At 38.0% G+C, this 17812-nt stretch overlaps 1 protein-coding gene across 2 annotated transcripts in view; it reads left to right on the top strand.

Moving 5' to 3' along the window:
* Nucleotides 1-17812, top strand: part of cacng7a (calcium channel, voltage-dependent, gamma subunit 7a) — a 45936-nt gene that overhangs the window by 11393 nt on the left and 16731 nt on the right. For both annotated transcript variants that reach the window (XM_004569757.5, XM_004569758.5), the window contains exons 2-4: nucleotides 11359-11554; nucleotides 13811-13897; nucleotides 17521-17661. In XM_004569757.5, the coding sequence (XP_004569814.1) occupies nucleotides 11359-11554; nucleotides 13811-13897; nucleotides 17521-17661 (424 nt within the window). The remainder of the gene's footprint in view (nucleotides 1-11358; nucleotides 11555-13810; nucleotides 13898-17520; nucleotides 17662-17812) is intronic.

Below are 17812 nucleotides of genomic sequence, written 5' to 3'. Positions count from 1 at the left end.
AAAGCTTTCTTTTTACAAGTACCGCTTTCTTTCTCAGCTAAATTCCATGAAAAGTCTTAAAGGATTGTGATGCTATTTTTCTACGTTGTTTTCCTCCTTTACCCTCCTTCCACATTCCCTCTCCTTTTTTCTCCCTTTCTTTTTCCCACTCTTTCCTGATGTAACTGCTTTCAGAATTAATTTCCTCCTTTTCACCCTGATCTTCTTCTCCATAATCCTTTTGACCAGTTCTTCTGTGTCATAGCACACAGTCCAACCTCTTCCTTTGCTTCTTTATTCCGTTTATAACTAAATCTGGAGTTCTTTCATGCAGTAGATGCATCTGACCTTCTAGCCCTTATATTTTCTTCTTCCTCTTCTTCCCTCTTTTCCCTCTCTTCCTCTTTATGAGGTCTTTCATTCTTTCTATCTTTAAATATCTGTCTCTTCCCCTGTCAGTTGGCATGAGGCTCTCAGTGCTGACAGAGAGACATATTGCCTTCTCAACAGAAAACAACCCTCCACCCCACCCCCAGCATTAGCTAACTAACCTGGGAACGCCATCTGCGGAGCCCTGCCCGGCACCATGGGACACGTGGACGTTTCGTGGTGCTCAGCAGTTGCTTTGCCTTGCTCCACACTGACCTATCGCTGCTGCAGAGTCTTTTATCTGTTTCTTGTTTAATTATTTGCCAGTTCCAGATTTTAGGGCCAATATTTCAGTCCTCTCAGGGTTTTCTGAACTAGAAGTTTCCTAGAAGTCATAGCAAATGACGGATACGTTAAATTTGATGTGGGTGAAAAAAAGCAGTCGTGATGTCCAGATTCAGTACTACATAACAGTGAGTCACCAAAAGATTATTATAAAACAAAACACTAATTTAATTAACTTGTTTAATTACTTATATAGTATTACAGTATAACTTTCATCTGAGGATGTGATGATCTACTTGATTGTTTTAAAGCTTTCTTTGCTCCATGCGCTTTTAAAGTCTAGTTTAAATTTCTGCTTCCAGCATTTATGATTTTATTTTGTAATCCTATCCTGTTTTACACTTTAGTAAGTTCTGCTGTATTTGGTTTTCCATCAGTATTCAGGCACCAGAGCTCAGTCAGCTCAGGAATCTTCTATCGTTTATCCACTTTTTTCCTTTTGTCCCCTACATGATTTTTTGTTAACACTGAATTGAGATTTGGGTAGTCAGGTCTTCCCAACAGCCGGAGGGAAACAGATTGCAGTGTGAAAAACTTCCAACAGAGTAAAAAAAATCCAGAATGAAGTATTTATAAACTTGTGAACTGAAACAGTGAGCATTTTATGAGAACAAATGGTGACAGTGGCAACAAGATATGAGGTGCTATCAACAGGAAAAACAGGAAAACTGCGGCATCCCGACACGCAGCGTGGATACATGTGCAGCGAGAGTTTTGTCACTAACATTTGAAACATTTAAATGGCAGTTTTAATGCTATATTGCTGTAAACTAAACTAAATTATTTTGACACAGTTTAAACTACATGAAAGGGGCTTAGCCAAAAACTGCAGCATTATAACACCAATAACATTAAAGTTCACTATAAAATGGATTATTTCAATTATGTTGTGGACTTTTTTAGCAAGTAGCATTTTCTCTTCTTTTTCTTCACCTTTGTTCTACCACTTGAAAGCTGGAACAAATTATGACCTATGAGCCTGTCATCCTACATCCAGATCTTCTCCTCACTGATATGTTGCATCTTGGTAAATTTAAATCCCTTATTTGCCTTTTTTTTATTAACAGCTGCAATGCCATTCTCCTGATTTGACCACGAAAATCATTTTAGCATAAGCTGCTATGAAAATGAAAGTTAAATAAACCCCCTGAACATTTGCTTTCAAATTGTAAAGAATCCCTTTCTCAGTGAAACCCAGTGTCTTTACAGTTGAGATTAATCCCTAATTATCTTCAAAATTAAATGTTTTTATCAAATTCAGCTCAGTCCAGCTTGTCATTGTGTCACACAGTACTACAATCATAACTTTGTTCATTTAGTAATAAGCACAATTACCAACACAAATGCAACATCATAATCACCTTAAAGAGGTTTTATAGTAGATAAAAACCATCTCTTGACTGTACTGTACAATGGTCTTCTTATTAAGTAAATGGCCTATTTCCAGAAATTAATTCAAATATTCAAAGCTCCTGATTAAGAGGAACTTATTATCACTCATACACTGACAACCCTGTTTTAATGCCTTAATTAGTAAGGGACACTAATTCATTAAGATGGACTTCATTGGGGATACTTCTGAGCCTCCAATAAAATTGGAATTAGTAATAAATTCAAATTAATATATTAATTGTCATAAGGAATATCGGAGACATTTGCTTGGTAACGAAGACGATTTCACATTTTGGGATGTGCATATTTAACATTTTGTACTGAAGGACCACAGGCTAACAATGTTTCAGGTTTATGACTGTGATAATTCACTGTACCTAAGTTATAGAACAGGAGTCCCCAATCCTAGGTTTTAGATCTCACCCTGGGTCAACACACCTGAATCAAATGATTGGTTCATTACCAGGCCTCTGGAGAACTTCAAGACACATTGAGAAGGTAATGTATCCATTTAAATCAGCTGTGATGGATCAAGGACACATCTAAAATCTGCAGGGACACCTTGTGGACAGGGATTAGGTTGTTATAGACTCTTGAGCTTAATCACAACAAGATTTTGGCTTCTGGGGATAAAGATTTACAGGAAATGGCTATATAATGGATTGGACTGGAAACTATGGTGAAGAGGGGTCTTAGTTAGTACTATTTTATAATTTATGGGGGAAAATATTGACTTTAGCCGAAAAGAAATGTTTTAAGAACACCATGATACCCTCTTCCTTTCTTCTGGGTAAGTCAGCGTTCGGTCAGTATTGCAGTCCTTGTCAGGTCAAGGTAGTGTTTGAAGAAACAACTACTGAGTCAGCATTTAAGAGAAGACGAGTGTAAACATTTCAGTTCAGTACATATGATAGTGCTTTTGTCAAAACACACCTAAGCAACATAAACAAAAAGTTGAGGAAGTGTAATTTGTCAAAAGAGTGGAAAATCAGAGACGTAGAGTGTAATGTAGAGATTTTCAGCACGGCAGCAGTGGACAGCTCCTCAAAATGCTCCACTGCTGGAATCTCCAGAAAATGTTCTATTAAATGTTCACGATTCTACAGCAGGAAATCACTGAAAGAGCAAAAACAATACCCCCAAATTATTAATTATGGTTCAAAAATGATCATTATAGGCTGAATTTAAAGTGTCCTTATTTGATTCTCTGCATTCCAATTAGAGAAAAAGTGGACTCAGGACTAGTTTTGGTATTAAAATTAGAATAAAATTGCATTATTTATGCCTCAAAAAGCCTCAGATGTAGGTTAAATGATTGACAGGCATAACATAACTTTTTGTTTCTTTTTAAATACATTATCATCGTTTACATTTGAGAAATACAAACCAAAAATGCTTTGAAATAAATCCTGTTAAAAAAAAATCCACTTTCTTTTTTAACATTTCTTTTACATCTGTGCTCAGTCCTTTTCTAACCACTTCATTAATCCACGTTACCTGTATCCTCCTCCTTTTCTCCCATTAAACATTTTCCCTCTTGATTAAACTTTTCCTCTTCTTTCTGTCTCTCCTTCCTTCCTTTATAACTTTCCACCTCTTTAGAAAGTCGCTTCCCATTACACTCCTTTTAATTGCTGCCTTTCTTTACCTCACCTCCTATTTTCTTCTCATTCCCTTCTTAACCATCTATGTCCCATCTGTCCTTTCTTCCCCTTCACCTTTTATCCTCCACCCTCTCCAACCCTTATTATGTTCCCTTATAATCATTTCCCCTTTTTTCCACCCACTTTTCTCTTCCCACTTTCCCTTCAGTGCTTCCTTCCCACATCATTACTTTAGGCTGTTTGTTTCTTAGCACCTCTTCTCTATTCATCTGTAATTCATTACATCGCTTCTGCTCCTGGATTGTCCCTGCACACACATAGTTAGCAGCATGGTGCAACCTGGGAAATGTGGTTGTATTCTCAAGGCTTAAACTACAAAGAGAACCTCATCCCAGCCCATTTGTTGTCTGCTATCTCAGCAAACACAGGCCTGGTAGTAGTGTGTGTGTGTGTGTGTGTGTGTGTGTGTGTGTGTGTGTGCGTGTGTGTGTGTGTGAGTGTGAGTGTGTGTGTGTGTGTGAGGGAGAGAGAGAGAGAGAGAGAGAGAGAGAGTAAAACTCTCAGAAACATTTATGCACTGACCCAGCAGATCTTGTCCTCCAAACCCACATTTCTTCAAGCTTCTGCCTCTCTGGTGTTTTAAAGCTAGCTCATGACCAGAATCAGAATCAAACCATTTTATTAATCCCACAAGGCAATGCTTTCTAAAGATGCTCAATTCCATTACAAATATGAACAACAGAATATATGAAGATGAAAAAAAATGTCAACTCAGTCCAAGAAGCAATATACTAAAATATGAATTCCATATAAAGTTCAAACAATGGTTTAAAAACTGCAATTCCATAATTGGCCACTAAAGGCTGACTGTAAAAGAAGTCAGTACCCTGTTATAAGTGTTATACTCTGGTACTGCCTTTCATTAACAGCAGCTGTACCAGTAATAAACCTTATTTAAAGTTCATCTGTTTACATTTCAGGGTTTAAATTTTGCATTAGTATGGATGCGACCACTTTAACTGCACAGTGGATGCTGACACAGGAGGCTGCCACACATACTTTACATAAAAGATGGATGCACATTCAAGCTTTAAAAGTGAAAGCATTGAGGAAGTGTCTTAAACCAGATTTGTGTTATTATTATTTTTAATCACCATCATGGAACAACTTCTATAAATGCAATAAGCCAGACTCTTATGTAAAACTAAGGACAAAGAAAAGTTGTCTCACTTTAGCACCTCAGTAAACACGCTATGGTCTCAATCGTGAGATTCAATTGTTTTTAAAATAACATTTTTTTAAGACTCGAACAGGACAATAAAGCACAGCTTTCTTCAGACTGCTTTGTGATTGACGAGTTGTTGTTGTATTAGCTGTTGTATTAGCTCGCAGTGTCTCTGATTGAATCTGATTCCACTGCACTGTTCAAATCACGATTAAAAACCCACTTATTCAATCTTGCCTTTCCCTCAAGTTAATATTTCTTTTATGATTTTATATCATGCACTTTTATGCTCATTTAAATTCTTGTTTGCTCTGTACCTGTTGCTTTCCGATGTATTAGTGACAGTTATCTTCTTGCATATTTAGTACTTGCTTTGGTCCTATTTCTATTATCCTCCTCCTATACTCTATCTTACTTGTTAAGCACCTTGGCATACCCTTGGTTTTTAAGTGTGCTTTATAAATAAAGTTTATTATTATTATTATTATTATTACTCTCAGTATCTCAGTGAGATCTACTCACTGCTCACTACATCTGCTGTTCCCTCGGTCGTGACTCTGAGTTTTATAACTTCACTTTGGGTTTCAGCTTGTTTACTTTCTGTTTTGTGACTCTTTATGGATTTAGTATATTCTGAGTTTCCTTTCTTGTTGTTTTGTTATATTTGACTTAAAGGTTGTTTCCTGTTAGTTCCCTCTTGTGTTCCCCGGTGTCCTGTCATCAGCATGTGCTCTTTGTTTTTCCACGTTCCCCTGTCTAGTCCTTGTGTTCTCCCCTATGTCAAATTAACCCTTGTTCCCCATTCAGGTCTGTCTTCCTGTTTTTGTTTTTGTGGTTACTGTTATTTTCCTTGGCTTGTGTTGTGTTTACTTCCCTTTCCTCTATAGTTTCCAACCATGCGTTTCACCTTTAATTATCTCATGTGTATTTATCATCTGTGTTTCCCTCTGTTCTTTGGCATGTCCAGATGGTAGTGTCTTTCTTTGGTCTGTATTCCCACTGTTTTTACTTTGAATCAAGTTCCTGTTCTGCAAATGTTTCAGTTTTTGTTTGCTTTTGGACTACCAACAAAAAGGTTGTGTTTTTGTCTTTGAGACCTGTCACCTGCATTGAGCCCCTGATCCTGCTTGTCACACTGCCAAATCTGGTTTCAGAAGAGCAAGGTGAAAATGTCCAAAAGTGTCAATGTGGATATGTCTATATTTTAGATAGTCTGTAAGTTGCTACTCTTCTTCTCAGTAGGGATTGTAGTACTTAACAAATACAAAATAACCCGACTCACTACAAAAGTTAATTGTAGCTTACTAACAGCTGATCTGAGAAGTTTGTGGTTTAGTTCTGTAGTGAGATCAAATTTAGCATTTTTTAGTTAATCAGCGATAATTAACAGGCATCTGTCTCCATGTGGCACACCCATATAGTCTAACCAATCTCATTAGCATTAGCTGATAACTTAGCATTTCATTTCTTAAACCAAATATGATGATGTCTAAATCAGAGAACATACAACTAAAGATGAGGTTTCAGAACCACAAACTAGTGGGTCATGTGACTGCTTTACAGTCTTTGAAAATTTACCACAAACTTCTAACATAAGTCAGTGCTGACAAACTAATTCCTCCAAATAAAGAAAAACAGTTTAGAGCACAGGTGTCGAACAGGAGGCCTCGAGGGCCGGTGTCCTGCAGGTTTTAGATGTGTCCTTGATCCAACACAGCTGATTTAAATGGCTAAATGACCTCCTCAACATGTCTCGAAGTTCTCCAGAGGCCTGGTAATGAACTAATCATTTGATTCAGGTGTGCTGACCCAGGGTGTTATCTAAAGCCTCGAGGCCTGGTCTTCGACACCCCTGGTTTAGAGTGAAACAATTAAATGCCCAAAGAAGGCAAATAAATAAATTAAATTAAATTAAAAAAAAAACATGACAACTTCTTCATGTTTTTTTGCCTTTCAGTACAAACATTTCAGACACGTAGGTTAGTTAGGACAACTATCTACTCTGTAGTGCAATGCCACCAGTCTGAAAGTCATCAACAGAGAGTGAAAAAGGCTGAATGAAGTAATCTAAAAGCCCACAGAGTGAGACAGTTATCTGAGTCCCGCAGGTACTCGACTGTGTCTCTTCTGGTCTAAGTGGTGGATGGATTTTTGTGTTTTGAGTCAGCAGCACTGAGCGCCTGATTGCCTCTCGTGTTGAGTCTGACATTTGCAGCACTAAGACTGATGCTTATTTACTTGAGCACCAATCACTTTTGTCTTTTTCAGAGGATGTGACTTTGGGAGGCAGTGACGTCTCTGAAAGTGTCCGTGACGTCTTACTCGACTGTGCAGAAAGGGCAAAGTCACTGTCCTCGCTTTGCTTTTCCTTTTTATAACAAGTCAAGGTATAACTCTGACTGTGCATGTGACTGCAGATTTTGTATGTTTGGAGTCATGTATTTATACTGAGTCCTTCTTCAAAATGTATGTGTTGCCTGAAAAATTAATGCAGGTTATACTCTCTACAGTTTGTTCAAATTTTAAAAAGACATAACCTTTTCATAAGCTTAGCTATTTGAGATCTTTGGTCCTTGGCTCAGTTCTTAAAGCTAAAGCTAAACTAGTTTTTATTAAAGTCAGGCATTGATACTCCCCAGAAATTCTGCTTCTGTGCACATCCTCATGTCTCCTGTTCGTTTGCAATCTCCTACACGTGTGCACTCGCACGTACACCATCATATACTTAGTGCCATCATCTTCGCAGGAGGTTTCTGTTGATGGATGTTTTACCATATCAAATATTTGTAATGGGTGAGTTATGCTTGGGTGAGCGACTCTTCTCTGACACTGCTGAATGTGCTCTGCACCGTCTTACTTGAGCGATGATGTCACGCCTCACTCTTCCTCTTGCTTCCTTTCGCTTCAATTCTGATCTTGTCTCCTGACTTAATTTTGTTCTTGGCTGGTCTCTTATCGGCTTCTCTCTCTTAAGCCTCACCTCATAAACAGCATCGTAAAAGTCAGTGTACCTCCTTTAACGCCCTGTTTTCACTGTTATTTATTAATAGTAATGCATGAAAACCATTCAATGTAACCATAAATATCCTCTTCAAAAAGAGCAATGTCTGCCTTTTATATGAAATTAAAATGTTTTTGAAAATGGAGACGACTTTTGTTGTGAGACCTACAGCAGTAAAGCTGCTGCGTTTCTGCAGACTCTTCACACTGAGCTCACGGAGTTCAGCAGGTTGACTTGTGTTCTCTGTTTGATGGTAAAATCTAAAATTAATTGAATAACTTTGTCATTGTTATCTTTTTTTTAAAAGCCCCATCACACTTTTAAAAGATTGGTCCAAAAATAATGCAGATACTTTTCAAAGTAAAAGGCTTAATTTCGGCGATACACTATTATGTGTTGCTTCAGAGAACATGTTCACAAGTTTTGTTGTTTGAAACTTGTGAACATGTTTAAAGAAAGGTACAAAATAACATGTGACTGAACTTACATGATATGTGGAGACAGGAAACATTTCTAAATTTGTCTTATGTCATTTCTAAACAGCATTATAAAGACCAGCTGCAAAATGTGTCTTTAGATATCATGGAAAGTTGACAGAGATGGCAAATCCTGTTAGACTTCCCTTATATACGTATATGATGCTATATGTATAATGTACATATATCTATATGTGTGTAATGTAAATATGTCTACCTTCTGTGTCCACTGACCCCTTCACACAGTGAACAAGGGAACACAGTGAGGTTGTGCCCTTCCTCAAACTAGCAGTTGTCTTGACTTGAACCCTCAACAAAGGAAAACAGAAGTTCCACTGAGCCCGACGCTTTTAGGCCTCCACAAAATACAGAGACCTTACCTTTGTTCCACTCCCCCACCATATTACAGGGACCTACTCAAAGTAAATCCTTCACAAAAATCTTTCACTTTGCCTTGTGAAGTGTTTTTGTGTTAGACCTGTCTTATATACATGATGCTATTTGTGTAATATATGATGTCATTGTTAGTTTGAGGAAGTGCAGAGCCCCACTGTGTTCCCTTGTTCACTGTGTGCAGGGGTTTGTAGACAGAAAGGAGAATACTGAAAATGTTCTGTGGAAAGATAAACATCAGAAGTGGATGATCATACCTGCTCTAACAGGTGTGCTCGTCTCTCTTCTCCTTCATATCACGTATTTCCATAATAAATGTCTCCTGAGAGATTATTTCATCTCCTGGATGACTGCTTCTCATTTTCTCTACATGAGGAAAAAACTGGTTTTACAAGATTTCCAAAACACAAAGACAAGAAGGAAAAAGTAGGTGATTCTAATATTGATCTTATCATAAATCAGTGCTTTTTACATGTGTTGTCACTGAGGATCAGGAGCTCAAACTGTGCATACATGTGTATTTTGTAGCTGATGCCATTTTGTTTATCATGAGTAAAGACCATGGCAATTATCGAACTGCATTAACATGATTCAGCCTCAGCTTTAATTAATGGTTCCCACTGTACACTGCTGAAGGTGAACTGGACTGCAGGTGGCCTGCCAATTAGTATAAATTTATGCATGCTCGTAGCAGAGACAGTTGCATTATTTCTCTAATTTATGTCCGTGTAAAAGTAGCTCACAGCTGAAAATTGAAAGCCGGTTTTCGAGCATGTTCGCTGCCTCAGTCCTCAGCATGTTGAATGTGACCTCCATTTTGACTGGATGTATGAAGCCCTGTCGTGTTTGTGTGTACATGAGACCAGGATGTTTTTCAGCTTGTCAACAGTTGAAGTGATACATGGCAGAGGCAGCGTTTCTGCCACCTAGTGAGTGCCAACCTGCAATGCATGCGCATGCAATGCAGGAACCTGACACACCGAACACGAGAAGAAGCTGATCAGCCAGTCACAGTGTGAGCTTTGCCAAAATCATTTTGGCTACTTACTGATCCTCAGCAGCATCCAGAAGACTGAAAAACAAAACAAAACTGTGACCAGACCACAATTTTAACTATTAGTGAAAATTATTTATTATTTACCAAAGCTTTGCAGCTTCCACATTTTTTCTTTTATTTGTTAATGTTCTTTTCCATTCTTAACTGTGTATATATGCAATGAATTAACTTTGAGATATTCTGATTATTGAATGAATTAACTTTGAAGAGAACAAATTTTTGACACAGCCTTTCGTTCTCAAACAAACAGGACCTCAGTTACTGTAGGATCAAAGTCATCACTGTTCTCCCTCTCACTCGTCAAATGATATGTTTTGTTTCTCCCTTGCAGGAGATGACTTGTTAACACCTCAATAAACTTTTCTTCATTTGCTTTCTGTCATTTTTTGCTGAACTCAAAATATTTCTGAGCATAATTTGTCACATTGTTGTCTTTCCTTAACTTTTTTTCCTTTCTTGTTTTCAATTTTCAGGTCCGCTTTTCAATCTTTGCAAATTTTACAGTCTTTAAAGCATGCTACCTCCATACATACACACACACACACACATATATATATATATGTGTGTGTATATATATGTGTATATATATATATGTATATATATATTACAAAATCATCTTAAATATCTTAAAATTTCAGGATTGGTATACACATTGCTATTTTACTTCAACAATGTGTCTTCTTTCAGAGGGACGGACAGAAAATATCCAAAATGTACATATGTACATATAAGTGTTGGACATTTATAATAAGACAGCAATTTCTGATTTATGGAGACATACAAAAAGACATTATAGCTCTTAAAATATTTGACTTTAATATGAATTTAAAAAAGAATGTTAAACACTGGATAAAGAGGCTCAAAATTTCAAGGTCTAGTTTTGAAAATGAGGGATTTTATCACATATTTAGAGAGAAGGTGTGCATTTGTGTATTTAAGGATCCAGCTTCATAAAATGAAAAATTTGCTGAATTGCTGCTTGATATAAGCAGTTAACCTGAATGTTATACTGCCTTTCAACAAGAAAGTGGTTTATTTTTTCTTAGGTTGTCCATGCACATATTTCATAGCTGAGGTCAGTGAAACTCAAGACAGGTTGTGTGTCCTCGTCATCTCTTCTTTTCCACATTTTTTTTAACTGACACCACAGAAATCAATAGATAATGCTGTACTGTGTCAGGGCCACCACCAAGGGGGTGTCCACACCCCCAGATTTCCTGCCCCCCAGCAAGACTGTTCTTTTTGGTAATACTATTTATAAACGTGAGCACAAGAGAGAGGAAAACACCCTACAATGAGTTGAAACATTAATTCTAATTTTTTTGTGCCGCCCCACTATTTGTAGGCCCTCCCGCCCCGATCTGTGGTATAGCTCTTTTTTTCCCCTCACTGATTAATTTGTTTAATCCAGCAAATTAATTCACTGTTTTCTCCTCCTTGTCTTCCTGCATGCTGATCCCTGCTGTATTTATCACAAGCAACACTGATCACCGTGATTTTATCTCCTTTCTCCTCAGATGAGTTCATTCAGTACGAGGGCGCTGACACTTCTCTCGTCGGTTTTTGGGGCCTGTGGTTTGCTGTTGGTGGGCGTCGCTGTGTCGACAGACTACTGGCTGCTGATGGAGGAGGGAATCGTCCTGCAGCAGAACCAGACCACTGAGGTCAAAATGGCGCTGCACTCTGGCCTCTGGAGGGTCTGCTTTGTGGCTGGTTGGTAACAGTTCCACAGTATAAAATTAATTATATTTACATAAACTCAGTTTAGTTATATTTTAAGTCAACTGGTAATTATAAAGATAATTTGATGCCATTAATTTCAGTTGTTTATACATTTATTCTGCTATCCCACAGCAAAGTTCTTTTTTTGCCATGAATATACTTATTCTTCAAAAATCAGACACATTATTAAACAAAACAATTTGTATAGATGTGCATGTACAGCAGGCTACCCATTTTTTAATAGTCCTGCTCGCCTTCTTTCATATTTATTTTATTGCATATTTATTTTATTTGTCAAAGTGTGGCTTTTGATCGGCGTTTCAAGGATAAAATGCTAATGTCTGGTTTGAAATATACACACAACAGTGAAAAACATATGGCAGCAATTCATGAAACGTGCAACCCAAAGGGAGAGCCTTATCTTTGCCATTCAGTCTAAGGCTCGCAGCTGGTACAGTTAAAGTTCACCTCGTCTGAGGGACTAACATTATTGAATTTTCTCTCTTAATCCACTCTTTTTGCAAAAAAAAATCTGTCTTAAAATAAACGCTGAGCACTGCATCTGTTCCACACTGCTTCCATAGACGGTTATGAATCGAAGTGAAACAGTTAAAATATATTGATTTCATGTTGCACAATGTTTACAATGAATTAACTTTTTTCTTGGCACACTGGTTCAAAAAAATGTTGCTCTGTCACATTTGTTGTGTTCAAGGCTTAAACAATGCATGACAGCTGCTAATGAAAACAGCATTAGCAGCCGTGCACATGGTAACCTTCATGTGCAACAAGGACCCGTGTCCTGACTGACTGCAGAAGAACAGAAACTGAGTTAGACTACCTTTATCCCTTTCTCTCCAGACAAATGCTGGTACCCAATGTGGAGCATCAAAAAAAGAGGGCAGGAGAATAAATACACGTATATGTGTGTTGACTCAGCAGGGATAAAAGCTGAGGATCGTTATTTGATGCCAGAAAGCCGTGACACATTTTCCAGACATCTTTACCATAAATTGATGCAAAAATGTTCATTAAAAAATTCACCATAATGCAGGAACTTCTCTGGTAGATACTGAGACCCACCACACGGTCAGTGGCTTCTAAGTTGGAGCCAATGACATCAGTGGCTATTGGCGGGGCTTCACTGTGAGGTGCTGCAGCCCACAGATTTTTCCATTACAAAAATTACCCCCAGATAAGCTGTATAATACTCAGTCAGGAACAGAAGTATTAGAGACATTTTGAGTGCCCTGAGTGTCCTGAAACATCACAAATATTTAACTTGGGCATATTATGGGCATTAAACTCGTAAATAAGATCCAAACATGACATCAGCTGTTGGATGATGCCTAGCTAAAGACTATGCCCAAATCTAACTTCTTAAAATAGGTACAATATTTATTATGATTGGGAGAAAAAGTCACCTGTGGCAGAATTTGGCTTTGTTAGATAATTGTTTTTGAACCGAATGATAAAAAAAAGGTATTTTCACTCGTACACGCAAACAAACACCAGCAGGCAGGACACCGAAACACAAATAGCTGTCCTTATTGCAGTAGCTGTCTCTGTCTTTCGGGTCATGATGGTGTTGCTCTGGGGAGGTGGCCATGTTTGTGTTTCCCTGTTGTCTGACGCCTGGTACAAAAGGTCAGAGGAGGGAAAACGCCAGTGGCATTTGGAAGAGAGTGTGTGGGTGAGAGAGGGAGGGGAGCTATCACATTTGTCTGCAGATTTGTGCATCGTTTTCTGTTATGTTTTTGTATACATACAGATGTCAGGTTTGCGTGTTGTGTATTGCATGTGTGTGTCTGTGGCTACAGTTTGAGGTTAATCGTTGTGTCTGCATTCAGCTCCTCTCCCTCTCTGCTCAGACCTTGTTTTCTCCCGAACCTCCTGACCTCCATCTGTCTCTGCCTCTAATTCACTTTTTCTCTCCTTTCCATTCTCTGCCTCCCTGTTTCTGTTTTTTTAAACTCATTTCTTTTGAGATGCCTCGCTTCTCTTTCACCTCTCATTTTATTTGTCCTTTCTAAATCTCTTTGTCTCCACTGTCGCTCTGTCTCAGTCTGGCTGTCTGCCCTTTCTCTGGGTTTTTATAACCTCTTTGTTTGTTTATACTGGTTTTATTTCTGCATGCGCATAATCCCCCGACTGTTTGCCACCCAAACAAGTCCAACCGTGCTACCCGCTTGTGGCTTTCCTTTTTCTCATCTTTCTTTCTTTTTCACTTTTTTCTTTCCCCCCCAGGGTCCGAGAAGGGCAGATGTGTGGCATCGGAATATTTCACAGAGCCAGAGATAGAGATCACGACAGAAAACACAGCCAACATACTCAGTAAGTCACTTTCATACACACACAGACTCTTATATTTATTTGAAATTTCAAAGTTTCTACCTTCTTTTAAATCTGCAACTAGAGAAGTAGTCTCTCGTAGGAAGACAGACCAGACTCACCAACATTTCTGTCTTTACATCTGTTTCACATCAGTCTATTATTACAGTTGTTTGCTGATTTGTCTTCTCAGTGCTAAATAGAGCTGTGACTCTATGAGTCACTCAACAACAGACACACAAAATACATGCATACATATCTTTTGTTGACTTAAATATTCCTTACACGTGGTTTTTGTGATGCCTTGTGTGGGTCTGTAACATAAGAACAAAGGAAAGAGGAGAGCGTTGCATGGCTCTGATGACTGATCTGACAGGTGCTCTCTGGTGGTTCAGGTAGAAATAAAAAAAAAAAAACACTTGTTACTGGAAGATATTATGTGGGGCAATTATGAAAATGTCTTTGATTAAACAGAATAGTTAATTACCATTAAAACATTAAAACACTTCTCCTAAAGACAGAACACCTATTTGTGCAACATATGGAGTATATATGTCTGGAAGAAAATGTTTATACATGTGATATACAGATCAGAAGGTCAGAAGTTGTTTCTAAAGGCTTACATGTTGCTTACAGTTCAGGGTATATGTGAAGTTTAATACTGGACACTTCATCAGAGTTAAAACACTGTACAAATGGTAAACATAAAAATGACAAACATTTAACAATTTAACTCTAACAAATACAGTTTTTTGTTTTATGTGTTTGGTTTTGCTACATTAGATCATTGCATGTCTCCACCACTGCACCACTTTCAAGAGATTTATATAACAATAATATTACAATTTATTCATGTCACATTTCAAATGTTGGTTACAAAGTGCTTTACAAAACGCAAAAGAGTTGATACCCGGGGTGACAACCCCACGATGTGTTTAATAAACAGAGTTAAAACAGCAACAACAAATACAAATGTTAAAATAGAAAAGTTAAATAAACACTGAATAATACAACAACAAATAAATTAATAAATTACTTAATATAAATTATTTATAGTAAAAGAGATTTCTAATGTCAATGGATGTTTTTTTCCTGGTTAAATACGATTAAAACAGAGCCAGGGCAATGACCAGCTTCTCTGCCAGGTCACTTCGACTTTGGGTTTCAGTCATTACGCAGGACTATACACAGAACTGTGGGACCATTTTGGAGAGGAGGTGAGGTTAGCACGCTCCCTGTCTGGATAAAGACATCAAAACTTGATGGTTTCAAACAGAAAGTGCCTTCTTTAATGAGCTGATGGAACAGTTAGACCAGTCTGACCTGAGAAACAAAGGCAGTGGCTCAAGTCGTGAGGCCTGAGTAAAACTGTAATGGATGCAGAAGGGAGGCCATGTAAATGTAACTAATATCAATTTGATATCAAATGTGTATAGCCAGTGTGGCCTTGTAAAAATGGGATGTGGGATGCAATGTGGTCCTGTCTCTTTGAATTTGTTAAAACTCTGGCAGCTGAATTTTCAACAAGCTGGAGGCAGGAAATGGTATTTTAACTCAGGCTTGTGTACAGAGTATTACAATAGTCCAAAAGTAATGAGAGTATTAAAAATGAATACATTTTACACGATTTCTTAGTTGGAGGAACCATGGCTGTCCTACATTACCGGTGTATAGGTGTAACCTGTGTTAGCTCTGTATCTAAGATCACCCAAATACTGAAAATTCACATTTCACTCATGATTTTTCTTCTACTCTCAGACATAACATGCACAGCTTTCAGGTTTGGCTTATAAGTTTTCTCTTCCTTCAAATATCTGTTCCATGTAGGTTACTGATGTCTAAGAAATGGAAGCATCTGGTGCAAGATCTAATGAAAACAGTCTAGTCCATTTCAGCAGAAAGAAGATTGGTGCACTCTTTAGTTTATGTTTGGTGGCACAGCTGAGCATTAGGCTGTGGACAAACTGCACTGATTCAGATGCCACTGATGAGCAAGTGCCAAACCATTTCCTCGTGTGCTAACAAATGCTCCAGGCATGTCTGCATGTTTGCTAACATGATTTTTGTTAACTCAAACTTTTTGTAGGAATTCATAAATTAAGCCAATTATGCCAGATTTGCTTTAAAATCAAATGTTGCTAACCAAATAACCTATGAAGCAACATTTTTATTTGAAAAAAAAAAAGATAAACTATTTCAGAGTTCACCATTTCTTTTTTTCCTTTTGTCTTTGAGCTGTTTTAATGATTCAAGATGTTGACACTATGAACTAGCCCTCTGCATTTTGCTCTTTGAAGTAAAGCACACACTCAGTGTTGTTAAAGACACCAGGGGGAAGACGTGTGCGCTGCTTAATGCTAGATAAATGTCCTCAGGTACATGCACAAGTCATAACACTGCAGCAGCTCCGTCGGAGAGGTTACTGAATAAATCATAGACCTTACTCAACGTAACACTGAGCGAGCTCCAGCAGACTTCTGGTTCCTATGCTTACTTGAAGATTTCTGACAACACAAAAAGACAAAGTGTTATCTTAACTGTTCAGTACAGTAGAAGTAATTCTTGTTCTTGTAAATAAAAGGGGATACACAGTCTCATCCTAATGAACTGACTCTCCTATGTTGTGACGGTTGTGTCTCCAGTAGGTATCGGTCTTAATACCCCTCACTGCATTGCATTGCATTGCATACATAATGTTGTTCAGCTTGTGTTTAGTTGTTTTGTCCTTGAGATTAACTAGTTTTGGCCTGGCTCTGCTCAACCGGGATGTTGTGCATGAGAAAAATTCTTTGCACGTCTTTACTTCACACCTTCATTCATGTGACCCTTGGTGACTCACGTGGTGACGTCGTGTGTAGACATCTCTCAGGACCACCTGCAAGGTGACAACGCCACAATGAGTTTAGTACCTGGAACTCGCCATCAGTTTTTAGAACTGGCAAAGCTTTTCATATGAGAGGTGACACAACTTCATGATCGTAAAAGAAGGTCCATTTGCCTCCAACTTACGAGTACCGTGAAGTAGATGACTAAGAACTTACACAGACCAACCACAATAAAGCTGAGGCTATATAAAATAAAAGGCAACTGGAAATAATATTACATACAACAACCAGTATGATGTTAAATGTAGTTATCTGGCTCTTAATGGTTTGATAGTTTTATGGTGAAATGGTGTGCTACAGTATGCTACACCTGTGTGGTTACAGTGGTCATCGGGGCAGATTTTCCACTTTTCCCACGACTAAAGAAAACACAGACTTTGTAAAAAAAAAAATAGATGTAACAACATGATAAACCTTAAATCATTTAAAATACACAAAACAACCCAAACACAAAGTCACAACGTTGTTATTATGTGCAGCAACATGGCATTAGACATTTTTGGGCTTTAGAGAAATATTCTGCACATTATGAAAAAAATCCACTTTATCGACTTCATGTGTCGTAGTTAATTTGCTCGAAGCTTTATTTTTAATTCAGGAAATAATTTGGTAACATTTTAAATTATTCTTGATTAATGTGACCATTTCTGAAGGCTTAAACTTTTATGAGTTTGAAGTTTTCCTCATTTTTATTCGTATCACACACTCATTCTACTAATCCTCCTTCCTTTTTTTCTTCAGAAATGGTCCGGACCGCCACTCCCTTCCCCATGGTCTCCCTGCTCTTTGTCTTCACCGCCTTTGTAATCAGCAATATTGGGCACATTCGGCCGCAGCGCACCATCCTCGCCTTCGTTTCTGGTATATTCTTCATTCTGTCAGGTAAAGTTAATCTGAACCGAAAGTGTGAGTGGGATAAATAAAATATCCTCAGCCTGTGCACACTAACTGTTGTTTACTCATGGAAACAATCAAAACCTCACAGAACTCATGGAACAACTGCACACAACTACACTTGTCTTGTCACAGTTTG

This window comes from Maylandia zebra, linkage group LG22 (genome assembly GCF_041146795.1).
Source record: "Maylandia zebra isolate NMK-2024a linkage group LG22, Mzebra_GT3a, whole genome shotgun sequence".
Classification (NCBI taxonomy): Eukaryota; Metazoa; Chordata; class Actinopteri; order Cichliformes; family Cichlidae; genus Maylandia; species Maylandia zebra.
Note: the sequence above shows the minus strand (reverse complement) of the source record. Positions and strands in the feature narration are given on the sequence as shown.